The sequence below is a fragment of the Hesperophylax consimilis genome, unplaced genomic scaffold, assembly GCF_061612785.1.
Source record: "Hesperophylax consimilis isolate HC1 unplaced genomic scaffold, BYU_Hcon_1.0 scaffold_46, whole genome shotgun sequence".
In the NCBI taxonomy this organism is placed as follows: domain Eukaryota; kingdom Metazoa; phylum Arthropoda; class Insecta; order Trichoptera; family Limnephilidae; genus Hesperophylax; species Hesperophylax consimilis.
The window spans coordinates 345,869-363,317 of NW_028301276.1; the positions used below are offsets into that span (position 1 = coordinate 345,869).

At 33.1% G+C, this 17,449-nt stretch overlaps 2 protein-coding genes across 3 annotated transcripts in view; one reads left to right on the top strand and one right to left on the bottom strand.

Annotated features, from left to right (window-relative positions):
- Positions 1–17,369, bottom strand: part of LOC149408880 (peflin-like) — a 34,239-nt gene extending 16,870 nt beyond the window's left edge. For both annotated transcript variants that reach the window (XM_089650345.1, XM_089650344.1), the window contains exon 1: positions 17,158–17,369. In XM_089650345.1, the coding sequence (XP_089506471.1) occupies positions 17,158–17,166 (9 nt within the window). In that variant the 5' untranslated portion in view covers positions 17,167–17,369. The remainder of the gene's footprint in view (positions 1–17,157) is intronic.
- Positions 1,405–13,063, top strand: LOC149408884 (putative ATP-dependent RNA helicase DDX43). Its single transcript, XM_089650354.1, has 2 exons — positions 1,405–2,915; positions 11,575–13,063. Exons 1-2 carry the CDS (start codon positions 1,453–1,455, stop codon positions 12,122–12,124), a joined length of 2,013 nt encoding a protein of 670 aa, XP_089506480.1. The 5' UTR covers positions 1,405–1,452; the 3' UTR covers positions 12,125–13,063.
- Positions 17,370–17,449: the final 80 nt, after the last annotated feature.

Consider the following 17,449-nt stretch of genomic DNA (forward strand, 5'->3'; position numbering starts at 1 on the left):
TCAGATGAACCTTGCCCTCGGAAAACATTTCGACATTTTTCTGCTTCAAGGACATTTTTATTTTTATAATAGTTTTTTTGGGCTAGTGAATGAATAGAGTAGGCTGAGAGCAATTATGCTGTCTATGGTCGCATCTTTTTTAATGGCCTTGAGTTTCCTCTACCTTGTCTACTGCTCTGCTCCGCACGGTAGGTACTGCTTGTATATCTGTGGTTAAGTACTGTATAATTCTGTTGTATACAAAAAGCCCGAAGATATCGATCTAGAGAGTGGTATATTTATGTTACAAACTAAACATCTGAAAGGAAGCATTTCTTTCCTTCACTTTGGTCTGCCGCAGAGTGGTTAATTTATGGTCTGCCGGTTCGGTCGAGAGTTCTTGTGTTTTTGTTTTTGCGATATTGAGAATCAGTGTTAAATTAACGCGCATCTGGCTGTTATAATAATAATAATAATAATAATAATTGGATAATTTGTATAGCGCCGTTTTTGTGAAAAATCACCTCAAGGGCGCTGTACAATTTATTTCCTAGGATCTACATTTGTTATTTAGACCAACTGTGCCAGCACGAGGTTCGTCATAACAAACCTTGGCAGCACCGCTGTGACGCTCGACGAAGACAGAAGATGGAGACTCTGCTGCAAGAGTCCTAGGTAGCGAAGGAACTGTACCAGCTGCTGCAGGGAGAGAGACTACCCCGTCCACCAACTGTGCCAGCACGAGGCTCGTCATCCGTTCAGGCATGTGTCCGCCGCTAATATAGCGCTGACATGTGTCTGCTGCCAATAAAGAGCGCCGACACAATATCCTCACGTAGATAACAGACCTTGGCAGCACCGCTGTGCAAAATCACCTCATCCTAGTTTACCTTAGTCTCTCCAGTCACCTCCCAGCCTTTCATGCCACCTAGTGCATCCTCTCGACCCTTTCAGACTCCTTCCTGGCTCCAATACATTCTTTCTATTGTCGTGATCCGACGATTTCACACCTCTGTCTCAGACCCTTAGGGCACGCTTATCGCAGGCTATCATAAGCAAAATCTTGAACCAAAGTCAAAGTGAAGTTTATGAGTGTCATCTGTAACAAAATACATAAACAAAAACAGAAAATAAAAACAAAGACAAAAACTTTAAACAAAATATGGCTTATCTGTCCTCCATGCAGACATCCTCGGTTGAAAAGGTCCCGTAAATCCCAACACCACTTGACACTTGAGTCAGGTATAAAATCTTCGACTGCATTGAGAAATCTTCGTTCTAGCTTCACTTTTAAAAATTAATCGGTTTAAAATGCTATAATAATTGCAAATTCCGGCTAAACGGTAGAAGTTACGCACATTTCGTGAAATAAGAAGGTAAGCACTATATAAAACACGGATGCTGAAACTTGCGTCTGAGGGTAATTATTAGCGCTAGATAATATTAATTATTGACAAGCCGGTTTACAAGAAGATGGCAGATGATGGCTGGAATAGCGACGACGATGGTTACAGCAACGCTGCTCCGCTTCCAGCAGCTTCTAACAGTACATACAGAAATGACCGCTATGGTGACAACAGACGGCAGCAATCGTATGGAAACCAACAGTTTATTAAGAAGCAAACATTTGTCAAGTCTGATTGGCGCGGAAGGACAGACAATGGCGATTCCGAACGTGCAGAAAAGATGGAAGTGAATTCCAGTCTAGTGGGTCGAATAATCGGCCGGGGAGGAAGCAAAATAAAGGAGCTAGAAGCAGAAAGCCAAGTTAAGATTAAAATAGAGAAGTCATTCGATAATCCTGATGTTACCACCTTAACCCTGATCGGCAGCCCAGAAGGCCAAGCAAAAGCTAGAGAACTTATCGAAAAATTGGTAGGAGACAGGCCACAACAACAGGCTGCTTTTGTTAACTGTGCGGATTCCGAGAAGTACACCCCACATTACCTGAGAAAAGATAACTACCAAGAACCTGAAGAAGCCCCTATTGATTGGAATAAACTGTACTTGGATAGTGTCAAATCGCAGGAGGCACATTGGGCAACGCTGCCTCTTATTCTCAAAGATTTCTACCAAGAAGATCCTGAGATTGCTGGAATGTCGAGCTCTGATGTAGCTAAATGGCGTGAAGTTAACTACAATATTACAGTTGAACGCATTGTTGATGAAGATTCACAATCTGCTATCTTACCAAAAATTCCTAACCCTGTTCATGAATTCGCTCAGGCTTTTGCAGGATATCCCGAGATCATGGAAGAAATTCGTAAACAAAACTTTCTAAAACCCACTCCTATTCAAGGACAAGCCTGGCCCGTTCTCTTGAGTGGTGAAGACCTCATAGGTATTGCTCAGACTGGTACAGGTAAAACCTTGGCCTTCCTGTTACCTGCTCTTATTCACATTGATAACCAGCCCACACCGGTAGAGGAGCGCGAGGGACCTAATGTCCTGGTCCTCGCCCCTACCCGCGAATTGGCTATTCAGATTGAGAGGGAGGTCAACAAGTACCAGTACAAAGGCTACAAAGCTGTCTGTATCTATGGGGGCGCCAGCAGGCGTGACCAGATTGATGTTGTAGCCAGAGGAGTGCAGATAGTCATTGCCACTCCAGGAAGACTAAATGATTTGGTGAAAGCCGGACATTTGAACGTAGAGGCTATTACGTACTTGGTTTTGGATGAAGCAGATAGAATGCTGGATATGGGTTTTGGACCACAGATTAAAGTCTCTCTGCTGAAAATCCGACCTACCAGGCAGACCGTGATGACTTCTGCCACATGGCCTGAGGGTGTGCAGCGGCTGGGAAGGAGCTACATGAAGAACCCGGTGCAGGTGGTGGTGGGGACCCTCGACCTGGCAGCCGTGCACACCGTTACCCAGGAGATAGTATTTGTGAATGATGACATGGCCGAGAAGTTTGGCATATTGGTAGACTTCTTTAAGGGTCAATCCGCACCAAATCATCCAGGCCATGTCACCCACCATCTCAGATTTTGATGAAACTTTAAATTTTTAATCCTTCCATATAGATAAGAAAATATACCAAATTTTACCTTCCTACCTCAACTCGTTTTTTTTTTATGGGCAGTTGAAGTTTGGGCAAAATAAGCGTTTTTACATATTCCAAGCAATCCGGAAGAGCTTGTACCTTCAATGAAAAAAAATTGTATCTTTGTCATTTATAGTGCAAATGCAATGAAAATTTTCAATATTATCAAGAAAACTATGCTGATTGCAGAAAAAAATAAATAAACCCTTTACATTTATCTACTTGACTTTAAAAAATTACCAAAAGTAATTTTTTAAGTAATTTTTGGGACGGAAAAGGTACTTTACAAAAAAGCAATACCTCGGGAAGGTACAGTGTTAATGAAGTAATTTTTTTTTTTATTCATATCTACAAATAGCATAGAATCACATACAAAAATAAAATTCATGGCATTTTACTTGCTTCAATAAATAAAATCCATTTTAAACTTTTTTCAAACTTTTTGTAATTTTTTTTTATTCTTATCTACAATAAACATAGTACAACCTAAAAAAATAAAACTCCTGGTATTTTGTGTGCTTCACAGTGTAGAAACGTTTTTAAAATAAGAAATCTTTATCATACAGAATTGTTCTAGGTTTTTTTAAATCTAGATACAAAAATAAATAAAATCCATTTTAAACTTTTTTCAAACTTTTTGTGATTTTTTTTATATCTATTTTTAGTTTGTAATTGGGCAAGTTATAGTTTAGGTATATAGCTAGTAATATAGGTTGAATGAATGGACTAATATCAAAGAAACAGTCCTAGAGACAAGTCACTACATGGAAATGATGTATCTGCAACAAGAACAAGACAGAACATGAAAATTACTATCTGCCTCATCACTAAGTTTGCAGGATACTACATGCTTTGTTTCCTCTGACATGCTTAGTTCTGAGTCAGCTTCAAAGCAGTGATCATCTATATAAATACAGTAGTTGTTTCATGTTATGGTGTACGTTGTTAAAATGTCTCTAATCGAAACAAGTTTAGTTAAATGTAGTGTGGGACAACATAATGGTACTGAATGTCACAAAAAAAGTTATACTAAGTCAGAGAAATTAACGAGTGTGGATTTGTTAAGTGAATTTGAAAAAAGCTTATTCAACAAAGAAGTTTTGTATCTACAGACTTGGTTTTCAACATTTGTGAGCACCACAGAATATTTAACTTAAATAAATATGAAACATTTCAAAAAGCTTGTTTTGACCCGTTCCAAAGCCACAAAAGGAAAATTACAAAAACTTTAAGAACAGTATCCTTGGAATTTTCAGAGAACATTAATACCATTCTAAAAGTAACTAATAAAGCAATCCCTGGACAAAAAATTTGTAATGCATGCAGAGCAAAAATTAGTAAGAGCCAAAACCTTAACAATGAAATTGAAGAGCTTAACACTTTTCAAGAAGACATAAGTGAAGTTGAAAATGTTTTAAACAAAGAAATTTTTTTACAAGAAATCAACACTTCTTTAACTGACATTGGAGAATCTCCATTTAAACTACATGCAATACCATCCCACAGTAAGTCTAGTTACGCTAAACGGAAGTTAGATTCTGCTTGTTCAACCTTAAAGAAAAAAGTAAGTAAAGTTTTAGAAAAAGAATTTTCCCCAGTAAAATGTGATGCAAAAATACCAAGATGTATTCAAGAAAAAGCTAATGACATGGACAGGCTTGTTGAGTTGGTTAAAAAAAAATTGGAAACACAAGTTACACGCCGTGAGAGAATTCAGCTTCTAACTCTCGCTCCAACTTCGTGGAGTAGAAAAAAGGTTGCTGAAGAATTCAGTGTTGGTGAATACTCAGTTCGTAAAGCACGAGAGCTACTAAATGAAAATGGTATCATTGCTTTACCTGATCCAAAAAAAGGAAAACCATTAGACCAAGGAACAGTTACTTTGGTTAAAAATTTCTACCAAAACGATGAATTTTCTCGTGTTATGCCAGGGAAAAAAGATAAAGTTAGCATAACCAAAAATGTTTATGAACAAAAAAGACTATTGCTTTGTAACCTGAATGAACTTTATGCTACCTTCAAGTTTGAATACCCTGCTTCAAAAATTGGGATTTCGAAATTTTGTTGGTTGCGTCCCAAATGGTGTGTGCCAGTAGGTTCTCCAGGCTCTCATTCTGTCTGCGTTTGTGCAATTCATCAAAATGTAGTGTTGCTTCTTAATGCTTGTGACAGTGAAGAAACGTACAATGATTTAATGGACTACTTAGTGTGCTCAAAGAACAATAGAGACTGTATGCTTCGACATTGCGATAAGTGTTCAACATCTAGTGAAAATCTTAAGAAACATTTGTTAGAAAAATTTGAAGAATGGGACCAAGAAGATGAAATTACATACAGTGCATGGGTAACTACTGATAGAACACAGCAGGTTTCAGTTACAGTTCCCTTTCATGAATATGTAGAACATCTTGTGAAGAGTCTTGTAAAACTTCTTCCTCATTCTTTTATAACAAAGTCTCAATCAAAATATCTCAAAGAGTCCCTAAAAGCACAGCTTCAGATAAATGAAGCTGTTGTGTTATTAGACTTCAGTGAAAACTTCTCCTATGTTATCCAGAATGAAGTCCAGGGTTACCACTGGACGCAAGACAGTTGTTCACTCCACCCAGTGGTAATTTACACTTGTGAAGAGCCTGGCAAAGATCTCACAGTGTCAAGCTTGTGTGTAATTTCAGATGACTTGGAACATGATGTAAGTTTCGTTTACGAAACTCAAAAAATTGTTGCTCAATTTTTAAATCAAAAATTTCCCCAAATTCAAAGTGTTCATTATTTTACTGATGGTTGCGCAGCGCAATATAAAAACTGCAAAAACTTTTTAAATCTGTGTCACCATCAAAAAGACTTCAACTTGAAAGCATGTTGGTCGTTTTTTGCTACGAGTCATGGGAAATCTCCCTGTGATGGAATAGGTGGAACAGTAAAACGTCTTCTAACTAGAGAAAGTTTGCAACTTGGCCCTGGCAACACTATCACAACTGTAGACAAAACTTTTAAGTTTTGTCAGTCGAGAGTAAAAAATATATATTTTTACTTGCTGAGAAAAGAAAGCTTATTCACTTGCAGGCAACAATTACAGCAGCGTTTTTCACAAGCTAAAACAATACCAGGCACTCGAGGTTTCCACTGCTTTGTTCCTCTGTCTGAAAATGAAGTTGGCACAAAAAGGATAAGTTCAGATTCAGATTATGCTTTGATTTTTAACTTCAGTGGGGAACGAAATCGCTCTGAGCAACTAAGTATGGTACAAATTTGTACAAACTCTTATGTAGCTTGCGTATATGACAACCATTGGTTTTTTGGACTTGTGGTTTCCAAAGATGAAGACGAGTGTGATGTATCAATCAAGTTTATGCATCCTTTTGGCCCAGCTCCATCCTTTTACTGGCCACATCAAAAAGAAGATATTTGTTTTGTTCCACTACAAAATATTTTTAACATCGTTGACCCCCCCACAACAAAAGGTTCAGGAAGAGCTTACTACTTTCTTGAAAAAGACGTTCATCATGCTGATCAAAAGTTCAACCATCTTATGGGTCAGATCAAGAATAAAAGTAAAAAATGAATAATTTTTCCAAGAAAACTTCTTCTAACTGCTTTTCACTTTGTGATGGCATTATTTATTTTTTATTAAAACACAAATAACATTGTTTACATCACTTTATTTCGATACAAAATCTCAACATGTTTCATGAACCAAGTTCACTTCATCAGGAGCACAAGTATACTAAAGTTATAATTAAAATTAGGTCTAGAAAGAAGAGGTAGAAGGGGCAGGGAGGGGTAAGAGTGGGGGAGGGTTATTCAAAGTAGGAATTAAAATGTCATTAGACGGGAAAGACCGGGTAATTGGGAAAATATTTAAAATGGGGTTTATAAAAATTTTTTGTTTATTAATAATATCTGCTTTCATATTCACGTGTTTTCTTATTTCTAGGATTTCAAAATTATTGATTTGAGATACCTTGTAACCAGAATGTAGTATTTTAAAACCTGAATTAATATCGAAAGTATGGTCGTTATTTAATAAATGATCCGCAAATTCTGATTCACAGTTTCCCTTTAAAGCCCTAAGATGTTCTTTAATTCTGATCTCAAAGTTTCTATTAGTTTTTCCTATATAAAAGGAATTACAATCATTACAGTTGAGTTTATAAACACCTGATTTTTTAGTTTGACTATCAATATCTTTATTATTAAGAATATATTTTTTAATTTGTTATTCGTATAAAACGCCGGTTGAATAGTGAAGGGGATGTTTTTATTTATAATTTTGGAAGTATCATTATCTACAAATAGAATTCTACGCCATTGTTTGTTTGTATCTTTATAAATAGGATAAATATAAAGTTTAAAGAATTTATGTTTAATTTTTTTATTTAGTATTTCATCTATTTATTATAATTTATGTTTAATTTTTTTATTTAGTATTTCATCTATTTATTATAATTTATTATACTTACAAACTAAACCATGTACCTCTACAACGAGTAGAAACAATAAGAGATCTTGGAGTAATACTAGATTCTAGAATGTTATTTAGGGATCATATTGAAAATATTCTAAAAAAAGCTTATAAGCAATTGGGTTTCATTATTCGAATTACAAAGCCTTTTACGGTAGCACACACCCTAATTCTATTATATATGTCATATGTACGGTCACAACTAGAATTCGCCTCAGTAATTTGGAATCCTCAATATCAAACATATATTGATCGCATTGAAAATATTCAGAACAAATTTATGAAACACCTATCGTATCGTTTTAGTGACCATCGATTTGTCCCTGTCACTTTAAATAAACGTAGAAAAATCTCTGATGCATTATTCTTACACAAAATCGTAAACTGCCTAGTTGATTCATCATATCTTTTAGAAAGGATTGCATTTCGTTGCCCCAAGCAAAACACCAGATCGAATGATTTATTTAGAATACCACATTGTAAATCCAAATACGCGCAAAACTCTGTAATAGTACGTATCTGTGAAACTCACAATGCCTCTAGAGATGTTGACATTTTCAACCATAACTTAATATCATATAAAATTCAGCTTAATAAATTAATAAATTAAAATACTTTTATTTTACTCAATTTTTTTTGTTGTGAAAAGTACATTATTATCACCCGTAGTGAATAGTATAACTATGCGAAAAGTTGTATTTTTTCTTTTTGTTTTTATATTTATGTATTTCTTTATTATGTTTATTTTTTGCCATTTAATATGTTGTGTAGGTAAAAAATACTAAATCTACATTTAATTTAATGGAACTTAATTGGTCTAGAACATATGAATGTTTATTGTTATAATTTTTACTGTACGACTGTTTGCTTCCTAAATAAAAAGAAATAAAAAAAAAAAAAAAATCTATCAATTTATTAGGATAGCCGTTATTAGATGCTATTTGTTTTATGACATTTAATTCTGAGATATAATTAGGATCCGACAAAGGAATCGAAATTAATCTATTAAGCATAGAATGGAAAGCTGCGACTTTTTGAGAAAAGGGATGATTTGATGAATTATGAATGACAATATCAGTGTACGTATCTTTACGGAAAATATTAAAATCTATTTTATTACCTATTATTGTTAAATTTAAATCTAAGAAATTTAAACTCTTATCTATACCTATTTCTAATGTAAATTGAATATTTTTGTGTATTTTATTTAAAAAGTTTAAGAATATGTTCAATTGTCTTTCTGTTCCTAACCAAATGCAAAAAATGTCGTCCACATATCTCTTCCAACAATATAAATTTTTAAGTAACAAGGCACCGCTATTAAAAATCTTATTTTCTAAATTATTAATAAAAATATCTGCAATCAAAGGACTCGTACTGTTCCCCATGGCCAAGCCATCCTTTTGTTTAAAAATTGTATTGTTAAATTGAAAATAATTTTGTTTAAAAATAACTTCGAAAAATAAAATGAGGTCATGGATAAGGTCTTTCTGTAAGTTAGATGAATTTAACAAATTATTGATGATGGTTTTACTTTCTTCTATTGGAATACTAGGGAATAAATTTACTACGTCAAAAGAAACCAACATAGCATGATTAGGAATTTCCAAATCCTTTAGATAATTAACTAATTCTAACGAATTTTTAACTGTGTATGTTGGTTGAAATATATTAGCATTATTAATTACAGTATTGATAGCTGACGCTAATTTAAAAGTTGGGGCATTACAATTAGAGACTACTGGCCTAATAGGTTTGTTCAGTTTATGTATTTTTAATAGACTGTAAAGTTTAGGAATTTTTGGGTTAATTAAAATCAAATTTTTGTTATTTTTCATATTTTATTTTCTTTGATTGCAGATATTTTTATTAATAATTTAGAAAATAAGATTTTTAATAGCGGTGCCTTGTTACTTAAAAATTTATATTGTTGGAAGAGATATGTGGACGACATTTTTTGCATTTGGTTAGGAACAGAAAGACAATTGAACATATTCTTAAACTTTTTAAATAAAATACACAAAAATATTCAATTTACATTAGAAATAGGTATAGATAAGAGTTTAAATTTCTTAGATTTAAATTTAACAATAATAGGTAATAAAATAGATTTTAATATTTTCCGTAAAGATACGTACACTGATATTGTCATTCATAATTCATCAAATCATCCCTTTTCTCAAAAAGTCGCAGCTTTCCATTCTATGCTTAATAGATTAATTTCGATTCCTTTGTCGGATCCTAATTATATCTCAGAATTAAATGTCATAAAACAAATAGCATCTAATAACGGCTATCCTAATAAATTGATAGATGAAATACTAAATAAAAAAATTAAACATAAATTCTTTAAACTTTATATTTATCCTATTTATAAAGATACAAACAAACAATGGCGTAGAATTCTATTTGTAGATAATGATACTTCCAAAATTATAAATAAAAACATCCCCTTCACTATTCAACCGGCGTTTTATACGAATAACAAATTAAAAAAATATATTCTTAATAATAAAGATATTGATAGTCAAACTAAAAAATCAGGTGTTTATAAACTCAACTGTAATGATTGTAATTCCTTTTATATAGGAAAAACTAATAGAAACTTTGAGATCAGAATTAAAGAACATCTTAGGGCTTTAAAGGGAAACTGTGAATCAGAATTTGCGGATCATTTATTAAATAACGACCATACTTTCGATATTAATTCAGGTTTTAAAATACTACATTCTGGTTACAAGGTATCTCAAATCAATAATTTTGAAATCCTAGAAATAAGAAAACACGTGAATATGAAAGCAGATATTATTAATAAACAAAAAATTTTTATAAACCCCATTTTAAATATTTTCCCAATTACGCGGTCTTTCCCGTCTAATGACATTTTAATTCCTACTTTGAATAACCCTCCCCCACTCTTACCCCTCCCTGCCCCTTCAACCTCTTCTTTCTAGACCTAATTTTAATTATAACTTTTGTATACTTGTGCTCCTGATGAAGTGAACTTGGTTCATGAAACATGTTGAGATTTTGTATCGAAATAAAGTGATGTAAACAATGTTATTTGTGTTTTAATAAAAAATAAAAAATGAACTTGAACATTTATTTGTAAACAATATTATTGTAATGTACTTTCATTTAACCTAATCCTACATTGCCTGTTTTATTTTTATTGTATTTGTTTTTTAAAGAGTTAACTTTGTATTGAAAAGAGTTAAAAAGTTGATCTTGTTATAAAATATTGCTATGGTGTATGCATTCAGGGTAAGGAACAAGGTACATTATTTTGTTGGTGCCTTAAGCTTACATTGCAAGCTTACCAGCATGTTGTAAAGGACCGAATAAGTTTGACTTTTTTTATTTGCAAATACAGTATCTAGATTTTAAAAAACTTGGAACAATTCTGTATGATTAAGATTTCTCATTTTAAAAACGTTTCTACACTGTGAAGCACACAAAATACCAGGAGTTTTATTTTTTTAGGTTGTACTATGTTTATTGTAGATAAGAATAAAAAAAAAATTACAAAAAGTTTGAAAAAAGTTTAAAATGGATTTTATTTATTGAAGCAAGTGAAATGCCATGAATTTTATTTTTGTATGTGATTCTATGCTATTTGTAGATATGAATAAAAAAAAAAATTACTTCATTAACACTGTACCTTCCCGAGATATTGGTTTTGTAAAGTACCTTTTCCGTCCCAAAAATTACTTAAAAAATTACTTTTGGTAATTTTTTAAAGTCAAGTAGATAAATGTAAAGGGTTTATTTATTTTTTTCTGCAATCAGCATAGTTTTCTTGATAATATTGAAATTTTTCATTGCATTTGCACTATAAATGACAAAGATACAATTTTTTTTCATTGAAGGTACAAGCTCTTCCGGAGTGCTCGGAATATGTAAAAACGCTTATTTTGCCCAAACTTCAACTGCCCATAAAAAAAAACGAGTTGAGGTAGGAAGGTAAAATTTGGTATATTTTCTTATCTATATGGAAGGATTAAAAATTTAAAGTTTCATCAAAATCTGAGATGGTGGGTGACAAATCAAAAATTTTCTGGATGATTTGGTGCGGATTGACCCTTAAACAAATGGCCCCTGACGATAAAGTGATAGTATTTTGTGGCCGCAGAGCCACGGCTATACAGATCTCTGCCGATATAGCTCTAATGGGTTTCTATTACCAAAGCATATACGGAGGCTTGGAACAATCTGAGCGAGAACAAGCATTGGAAGACATGAGAGCTGGTACTGTCAATATTCTGATAGCTACAGATATTGCCAGTCGAGGATTGGATATAGACAATATTACCCACATAATAAACTTCGATTTTCCCCACAATCTCGAGGAGTTTGTGCACCGAGAAGGAAGGACCGGGCGTGCTGGTCGAACAGGGACAGCCATCACCTACATAAGCCGCTACGATTGGGCCAAGGCCGAGGGACTGATCGATATCCTAAGGGAAGCCGGCCAGGAAGTGCCAGACCAGCTCGTCAGCATGGCCGAGAGGTACAAGAGGAAGATGCTGGAGAACCCGGAGCAGAGAGGTCTAGGCGGTAGGGAAGGCGGTGGGAGGGGTGGCGGTGGAAGGGGGGGAGGAGGTAATCGCAGGGAAACCAAGTATTATTAATATGTCCTCAACTAATTTTTCTGCAGTAAACAAAAGCATGTTCCTCCATCTGAGCTTTGTATTCAAATTACAAAACCATTTTCAACTTAAGTGTTCTAAGAGAGTTTTATAGAAATCATGGCAGCAACTTTTGGCGACCATTTTGAATAAAAATATGATAAAATTGCCGAATTCCATCTCACGTTAATATGCAAGGAATTTTAAAAATAGCACTTGGTTTCTACTTAATTACTACAAGAAACAACTATCTATGTCGCGGGGATAGTAAAAGACGGATTAAAGTTCCATTTTTCTCAAAGTTATGTTTGAAGGTTATGAAATATGCATAAATTATTAAAATAACTAACAACCTACAAGCCTTTTTGGGTATGTTTTACATCTCCCCCGACTTAAATAGTAGTTATTAAATTGAAATCAAGTGTTATTTTTTAAGAAATTGCACGCGTGAGGCGGAATTCGGCAACTTTACCAAAAATATAAATATATTTTTTGGTCTTAGTCGCATCGTTTGGTAGGAAGGATGTCCATGTTATGAAAGATAATCCACATGATCCATGTGGATTACGTCTTGGCTGTACCGTGTGAGAGGAAGGATGTCCACGTCATAAAAGATGATCCACGTGGATTACGTTTTAGCTGTATCATGTGATAAGTAGGATGTCCACGTCATGAAGGATGATCCACGAGGTTTACATTTTAACTGTATCGTATGATCGGAAGGAGTCCATGTCATGAAAGATAATCAGCATGATCCGTGTGGATTATGTCTCGTCTGTATCATGTGAAGAGAAGGATGTCTGTCATGAAAGATAATCCATGCGGTTTACTGTATTTTTTACCCATATTTTTGTTTTATATAATTCATAGCAAAGGTTGTTATATATTTTTAACATTCCTGTGATAATTATTGTGTGATCAAGTTTTATATTTTTAGTTGTAAAAATCTAAAGTGGTTTAAATAAATTGATTTAGGTATGGGCTAAATAAATAATTTTGCCTTCATTGAATCATTTCATTTAGATTGGGCTTAGCCTTTTTCTACAAATGAGAATAATACATACAATTTTGTTTATTGCATGACCTTTGTATGTTCAGTTGAGTAATAATTACTGAGGAATAAATTATTATTAACATTAATTCGTAATAATATAGCTTATATTATGTATTCCTATGTTTCCCATAATAATGAAACAGCTACTCACAAATTTGTTGGTACGTAATGTTATGTATGCTAAAATGTTAATTTATCTTGGTTGCCCATATTGACTCTAAGGATAGAAATCTCTACATAATCTATGATTGAAAACCCTTTTAATGTTTATCACTTTGTTTATAAATATTTATGAACTTGAACTTCATAATATATAATACAGTTACTGTTTTTGTGAAAATGTTACCAAAAATATGAAAGTATTTTTTTAATAATAAATAAAATTAACTCGAAATCAGCTTTATTTTCTTTTTGCAGTTATTGTGGTTGTGTTGAAGATAAGATTTATTGGGCTGTAAGTACAATAATTATAATAAGATTTGTATAGCGCCGTTTTGTGAAAAATCACCTCAAGGGCGCTGCACAAATATACAGAGTGTTAAGGAACATACTCGACTTACTTTAACCAGTGATTCCTGACATTATTTGGAGCAAAAAATGTACATGAAATTTCGGTCTACAGTGACTTTTGATGTTTTTTCTTTCTACAAAAACAATGACAATCAGTAGGAATTAGACACCTAGGAGCTGGGCGTTTACTAGACGTGACCAGTGTCAAAATGTGGAAGAATCTTTTTTAAAGTGTTTTTGAAAAAAAATCTAAATTTAAAAAAAAAGTCACTGGACACCAAAATTTCATTTATATTTTTTACTCCAAATAATGTCAGGAATCACTGGTTAAAGTAAGTCAAGTACCTCCCTTAACACCCTGTATAATATATTTCTATAACGATGTATCTTATTACTAACTATACACTACGCAAACTATTGTCAACTTATATGGCTAACAGAGTGCACCCACCGGTTCGTCGATTGCTAATACAAAACTATATGTATAATGCATTTGAGCAATGAACGTGATGCTGCTTCTAACTACATAATTCTATAGATTATCGTAAGTTAACATAGTAAATTATTAAAATGTATTTTAAATTATCTAAAGGTATGTAGTCTTAAATCATAGAAATGTGATGAAAAATCATAACACCCACGCACCATACTTATTTAGGAGCTTTCACGAAAACAAAACAATTGAATGACTTACTCAATCACCAAAGTCACTAGATGTTACAATCAGATTAGGACAAATATTGTTTTTGGGAATTTTTACCAGCTAGTTGCAAGTATTATGTAAGCAAGATATTATTTCAAAAAAATTATGCATACAACCATATACAGGGTGTCCGGGGGTAAAGTACACTGAGTGATTCTACATGATTTTAGAAGTAGAAAAGATAAATAACTTTTTTCAAAATTCAAACATTTTTAGGTAAAAAAGTTTAATTGTTTGTATGGGAAAAGAAACTTTTTGAATTAGAAAGGGTTATTTATCTTTTTTACTTCTACCGTAATGTAGAATCACCTCCCAAAGTTAGTGCACTTTACCCCCGGACTCCCTGTATAAAAATAGCAGCACCAATATGTAAAAATATATTATATATTATGCTTGTGATCTATACAACATAAGTTAAAAACAATAGGACAGTTTGCCACATATTCCTTCCATATAATTCCTGGATAATAATTCATATAATTGGTTATTCGATATGGCACATTCAACAATGAGAATCAACATTTGGACAAATATTTTTTTTCTCATCTATATAAATAAAAATGTAAATGTTTGTTTGTTCAAAATCTTAAATCTCCGAAAGTTATTCATCGATTGTTTTGAAATTTTGACACAATGTTGCATTCGAATACGCATGTGTTTTTATATATCTACATTATACACGGTGTCCGGAAACTCGTAGTACAAGCGGGAAACTGGAGAATCTACACCACATGGGGAACCCAAAAAAACATAAAGTTTTTTGATTTGAGCATTTTCAAAAAAAAAAAAAAACCAAAAAAAAATATTTTTCGGCTATTTTAGGGTTAAAGTTTTTTCTGGTGTTTAGGGTTGAATAACAGATGTTTTAACCCTGCAGAGCAGAAATATTTTATGATTACACCGGATTAAATGAAGGGTGATTTCAAAATAATGCTTCAAATCCGAGTTTCTTCATTTGTTTTACTTTCAAATAGTTTTAATTAGTTGGGTACTTTGATCTTCAGTAATAATTTATAAGAATTTGATTAAAAAAAAAAAAAATAATAATAAATAAATCAACTTCAAACTCGATTTACTCGATAACGAAAGCTCAAATAAAAAAAAAATATACTACAAAATCGACTCCAAATGTGATGTAGATTCACCAGTTTCCCGCTTGTACTACGAGTTTCCGGACACCCTGTATAGATGTCACCTATGACAAGTAAAAACATACTGTTGGCGAAAAACAGCTCCATCTGTTGGAAACACAAGCTTTTTTTTTAAAACAGCATCATCTGTTGGACGTAAAAGCAACACGCGATATTGTTTATCTATCTGCACAGACAGACTGAGCCACAGCAATGTGTGGCGGGGTACAGCTAATTTTATTATAAAAGCGTGTTAAACTTCTGATGAATAGATTCTGGGATTGTGAATTCAAGGTGTGTATGCTTCATTTCTGACCAAGGAAAAGTTGTTGGTAAATATACAGAAATTATTAAAATTTGATTAATATGGATTATTTCCACGAGTTTGTGGAAAATATGTTATGGTGTTTATATAGGCAGCTGCCGAGGCATAAATGTGGCCCTGCCTCGAAGACATTGCGAAGATGCTGCCAACCTTTAGAATATCTATTTTTTCAACTGCTAATACTTGCAAGAACTCCATCGTATTAATAAAATATTCTTTTTTTTTCTGACTGGACCGGTTTCGGACAATCATGTCCATCTTTGCTTAACCTATGGTATTTTTTAAACAAAGATGTACCAATCTCAAGATGTACGTGACTCTCTAAAACCGGCCCAGTCGGAAAGAAATAAAAGTGGAATAAGGTTTAAAAAAAAATGGTTTTATTATATTTTATTAATACTGACAATCTACAACAAATTTGAAGAAACCTCAAGAAAAGATAGGCTTACAATTTATTTTCAATGCCCAGTGACATTTTGTATCCCAATCACGGAAGCTATTAATATGCGAGTAAAACTATCGAAAGACCAACTCTATTCAAGGACAAGCCCGGCCCCATTGACTTAAGGGGCAAAGATCTCACCGGTATTGCTCAAGTTAGAACAAATTTTTACTCAACACCTTTGCCTTCTTGGACAGTAGGGCACATAAACTTGCTTTTAAGTTATTTCCTTCAGAAAATAATAAAATAAAAATAACTAGCAAACCATCACACATTTTCATTGCATGGCAAGAGGATAACGGGACTCAAACCACTTTTGGTACATTCACCAAAGGTCTTCTCATAGACGTACCGACAGTTGACATGGGCAATTTCAGGCATTTGAGCATCTCGATTGAACTATGTATTCCTAGTAATCATTCTTTCGTCAATATTCATAACATGGAACTGTGATAAAAACAGTTCGAACAATAGTTTCAAATTTAGAATGACATGACTTATCTGGTGTTGACTCATTAAGTCATTAGGCTGTGTACGATTATTCATAGAAAATTTAATGATAACATTCCTAGAAAACATTTATTATATGTTATAGTTCGAAAGTCAATGCAATTAAAATAATAGTTCCAGAGATTAGAACGATAACGATAGAAGTTCTCAATATCATTAGCAGAGAAAGTCGATGAAAACAAATTATTTGACAGTTGTTGCCAGTGACAGCTTCCTTCACGACACGTTTTCCGTAAAATTAACTTATTTTATAATATGAAAAAGAAATAGTAATTTTTAAATGCTCGCATGATTTTCTATTAAAGCATATTTTTAGATGAATAAGCTTTAGTCATAAAATTAAATATTAAGCAGATACTTACGTTGGACATTCTCGATTTTCTTCGTTAACGTGTAAAATGTATATGTATAATATGGATAAACACTTCCACACAATTTTAATTTCAATAAAAGGTTAAAAGAATTGATGTAAACTAGACTGAGATTGGACCATAATAAACAATAATAAAGTTTATAAGGAATAAAATCACAAGTTTTGTGTTATCAATTTATTTGCGCAAAACCACAGAACGTCAGTCATTCCGATCGTAGTGTCAATTTTTAACGAGTGACTAGAAAATCATTCGCCGAGTAGGCTCCTAACAAATTTCGCAT